This window comes from Apodemus sylvaticus, chromosome 7 (assembly GCF_947179515.1).
Source record: "Apodemus sylvaticus chromosome 7, mApoSyl1.1, whole genome shotgun sequence".
NCBI lineage: Eukaryota > Metazoa > Chordata > Mammalia > Rodentia > Muridae > Apodemus > Apodemus sylvaticus.
This window is the reverse complement of record NC_067478.1, coordinates 92,653,690-92,657,988: the sequence shown is the minus strand read 5'-3', so window position 1 is coordinate 92,657,988 and position 4,299 is coordinate 92,653,690. Positions and strand designations below refer to the sequence as shown.

Sequence of the window (4,299 nt, the reverse complement as noted above, 5' to 3'; positions counted from 1 at the left end):
GAACATCATACTAAGTAAGGTAACCCAGACTCAAAAGATGAATCATGATATGCACTCACTAATAAGTGGATATTAACCTAGAAAACTGGACTACCAAAAACATAATCCACACATCAAATGAGGTACAAGAAGAACAGAGCCCCTTGTTCTGGAAAGACTCAGTGAAGCAGTTTAGGGCAAAACCAGAACAGGGAAGCGGGAAGGGTTGGGTGGGAAAACAGGGGGAGCAAAGGGGGCTGATGGGAATTTCAGGGAGTGGGGGTCTAGAAAAGGGGAAATCATTTGAAATATAAATAAAAAATTTATCGATTAAAAAACCATTTTTAACTAAAAATGCTAAATGAGAACATTAAACAACAATTTCAAATATATGCACATGTGTAGATGAATTCTTTAAAAAAAACAAGGTGGCTAATATTGGTTTCAGGTGGGTAAATAGTTGTGATTTCTGAAATGTCAGTACCAGATTTAATATTGTCAAAAACTACCATAATATAAAGATCAATTGCTTATTCTGTTTCAAAGTGTCAAAAATTTTAATGAAGTATAGAAAAATTAACACAATACTTACAAGTTATGTTTATGATATTTATATTGGAATTTGATAACATTAAATTTGATAGTGTTTTATAATTTTCCCTAAATAGTAATAGTTAAGCATCTTGTTTCATAAAATATATTACCATAACTTCTGTTATTCTGCAAATAAGATCTGAAGTTTAAATTTGCCATTTTTATGTTGAGTCATTTCCAAATGTTTTTGTCTCAAATCATGACTGACTGTAATTACTGTGAAAAATGTTTTAATTTGGCAGATTAACTAGAAAATTTTGCTAAAAATTTTTTGGAAAACAGTGCTTGTTAATATGAACATGCAGCTTGAGTTTACTATGAAAACTTCCATTTCCAATTTGTAAAGGTTGTATCCTAAACTAGTGTAAGGGATGTCCAGAATAGAAGCATACTGTCACCTTTTTGAAGGCTTGCGCCAACTGAGTCCCTCCATGTCCTTGACCCCTTGTGCAGCATGGTCATTATTAGACATTAGACATTAATTTTTTTTCACATGAAGAAAAGGTAAAATATATAATTTCAAATGTATAAATTTATCCATATACATGTGAAACAAATTAAACATTCTGATGATAAGAAATGGAAGTCCTTATCTATAAAAAGTAGAGATAAATTATTGAAAGGAAACCTAAGTTTTCATAATTCTTCTAACAAAAAATAATGACCACTCATATGAAACTAATGACTTTCTAAGCCTAATAACTACATGAGACAGGACAGTCTTTCAGATCAACACTTTCTCTTACTCAGGGTCGTTATCAAGGCACCTTTAACATCTTTGTTCCTCAAGCTGTAGATTAAAGGATTCAGCAGAGGAACTGTATTGGTATAAAAGACAGAGGAGATTTTGCTGTCATTCATTGACTCAGCAGAAGATGGTTTGAGATACATAAATGCACCTGATCCAAAGAACAGAGAAACTGCAATTATATGGGAACTGCACGTGCTAAAGGCTTTGGACCTGCCCTCCTTGGACCTGATATGAAAAATACTTGAGAGGATGAAACCATAAGAGATAAAGATGGTGATGCTGGGAACAAGAATATTAATGCCCACAACAACAAATACCTCCAGCTCATTGACATAGGTGCTGGTGCAGGAGAGCTGAAGCAAAGGAAGGATGTCACAAAAATAGTGATTGATAGTGTTTTCATCACAGAAGATCAGTCTTAGCATACATCCTGTGTGAGCCATGGCACCAGAAAATGCCATCATGTATGAACTCAACATAAGGCTCAAACATAGTTTAGGAGACATGACCATATTATACAAGAGTGGATTACAAATGGCCACATAGCGATCATAGGCCATTGAGGTTAAAACATAACACTCAGAAATGGAGAAAAAACAGAAAAAGAAAAGCTGGATCATGCATCCTCTATAGGAAATAATGTTTTTCTCTGATATAAAGTTCATCAGCATTTTAGGTGTGAACACAGAAGAGTACCAGAGGTCAACAAAGGACAAGTTAAAGAGGAAAAAGTACATTGGAGTGTGGAGGTGAGAATTCAGTCCAATTAAGCTGATCAAACCCAGATTTCCCAACACAGTGACCACATACATCGTTAGAAACAAGATGAAGAGGGGGCACTGGAGGTCAGGCTTCTTGGTTAATCCCACCAGAATAAACTCAGTCACTAAAGAGACATTTTCAGTGCCCATTCTTCTTTAAAGGAATCTGTTAGCACAGGCCAAGAGAAATCATGTTAGAGGAAAATACAAACATTCTCACAATAATCTTTCATACAACACAGAACGCCATCCTCAGAACTAATTCCCTTAATATAATCATTTTCTTGTGCTTAAATTTTTAAAACACACACACACAACTCAGTTTCTGTTATTTTTATTCATCTTCAGGCTAATTTGTACTGCTAATATATTTTTGGAAATGTGGCCTTCCTTGGGAGATGGTTAACTCACCAGGGAATACACTCTTAGAGAAAACTCAGTCCCCTTCTCACAGCAGCCTACAATTGCTAAGGAAGGGACTTCAAATCCCACTCTCTTTCCTATTCAAGAATTTGGTCTGTACTGGGGTTGCACAAATTTTATGCATGGTTTCACATTTATTGTTAAGTTTGTATATGTAACTTCTATTATGTGTCCAAAAACACATTTTTCCTTATAATAATTTGTCCTCTGGCTGTTATACTCTTTCTACGTGTAATTATTAACAAAATAAATAATTTTATACTATATCAAGCCCATCCATATGTAAGCATGTCTTCTGAAATTCAAAGAATATGGAAGGAGAGAGCTGAAGCAAGATAGAATGATATTCAGTTTTTCCTTCTCATGAAACTTCCCTCATTGATGAGATCAGATAAATATACCTTGGCAACATTTGTTGATCTCTAACACAGGTTAAACTTTGACAAAATGAAATCAGTATGTTGTTTTAAAAAAAAATCAAGAATGGTTTCATTACTTCCACATGATAGGAAAAAAATCTAAGAATATAGAACAGTAAGATTTTATCCAAGAAGAATGAATTACTTCAAAATTCTGCTTTCTCTAATGTCCCCAATATCTCTGAGCAGTTTCCATGCCTCATTTTGAACAGAACTTTATATATCTTTCATTTGAATCAGCAAAATATGGAAAATAGCGATTTTTATTTTAGATCTCTGGACTTAAAACTCAAAGGAGGACAATAAAATGAATGGAATTCAGAAAGTCACATTTATCAAGCTAAAAATACACTGTTTCTTCATTTTTTTTCACTTACTTAGCTTGTCTTGAATGAGCAGTCACATCATAGATATATTTTGAGTTATGTTCAGTCAGTTTCTCAAAGTGAAACTCATAACTTAGTGTGATAGGTTAAAGTCATCTCAAGAAGCAAAATAAAATTATCTCCTTTCCCTTTTATGTGTAAGAGTTTCAATGTGCTACTAATGCTATCATGCAGTCCCATATAAATAGGATAATCACCCAGGCTTCTCAAAGGAATAGTTTCTATGTGTATTAGGGAGATAAATGGTTTACAGCTATACCTTGGACTTTTAATCTGTCATTATTTCCTTAGGGAACTATGATATTTTACTCAAGTTTCCCTTCACTTTAGGGATTGGAAATGCTCCAGGGACAATGAAAACTACATAGTTTCTAATTCATCAAGGTAAAAGAATAGGAAGTGCAGAATCCTTCTTAATTAACACAGTATCTGAGCCACAGTTATGTGCTAATTAATCTGTGAAGATTGTGAAAACTAGGCATGGAGTTCTTGCATCCTGGTCTGCCATGATCGCAGCCACACTGGACTGACAGTGGGAAACAAGCCATGAAGTACTTCTGACATCGTTACACAGAATAAGGATGAAATCACTCTCCTAGGAAACAAGTGTAACATGCACACACACAGTTAAACTCACATTGTGTTTACCTGTTATTTCTAAGGTTATTTTCTATGTAGCCTGTCTCACAGGTCTTTCTGAACAACAAATTACTTACTCTGAACTCAAATGCAGTGAGAAGAGTAGGTGGAAGTGACTGGCTGTAGAGTTAATACTCTCAAGTCAGTATAGGGATAAGAGATGAAAAATCTCACCTGCAATTTCTCCTAATTAAAAATATAAATGGTGAGTGTGGCATTTCCAATGCCCTAAACTTTCTAGGTGTTAACTAGATCTTTGCCTATTGTACAAAATGTTGAACTATTGTCAGGTGTTAATAGGAATTAAAATGCACTACACTCATTTTCTGTAACAATAAGAATAGATG

The 4,299-nt window shown here is 34.4% G+C and overlaps 1 protein-coding gene across 1 annotated transcript; it reads right to left on the bottom strand.

Moving 5' to 3' along the window:
- Positions 1-1,302: 1,302 nt before the first annotated feature.
- LOC127690058 (olfactory receptor 8B3-like) lies at positions 1,303-2,235 on the bottom strand. The gene has a single exon (XM_052189618.1). It carries the CDS (start codon positions 2,233-2,235, stop codon positions 1,303-1,305), a length of 933 nt encoding a protein of 310 aa, XP_052045578.1.
- Between the last annotated feature and the right edge of the window lie 2,064 nt (positions 2,236-4,299).

Coding starts and splice junctions, on each gene's coding strand:
- LOC127690058 (XM_052189618.1), bottom strand. CDS start 2,235: ATGGGCACTGAAAATGTCTCTTTAGTGACTGAGTTTATTCTGGTGGGA.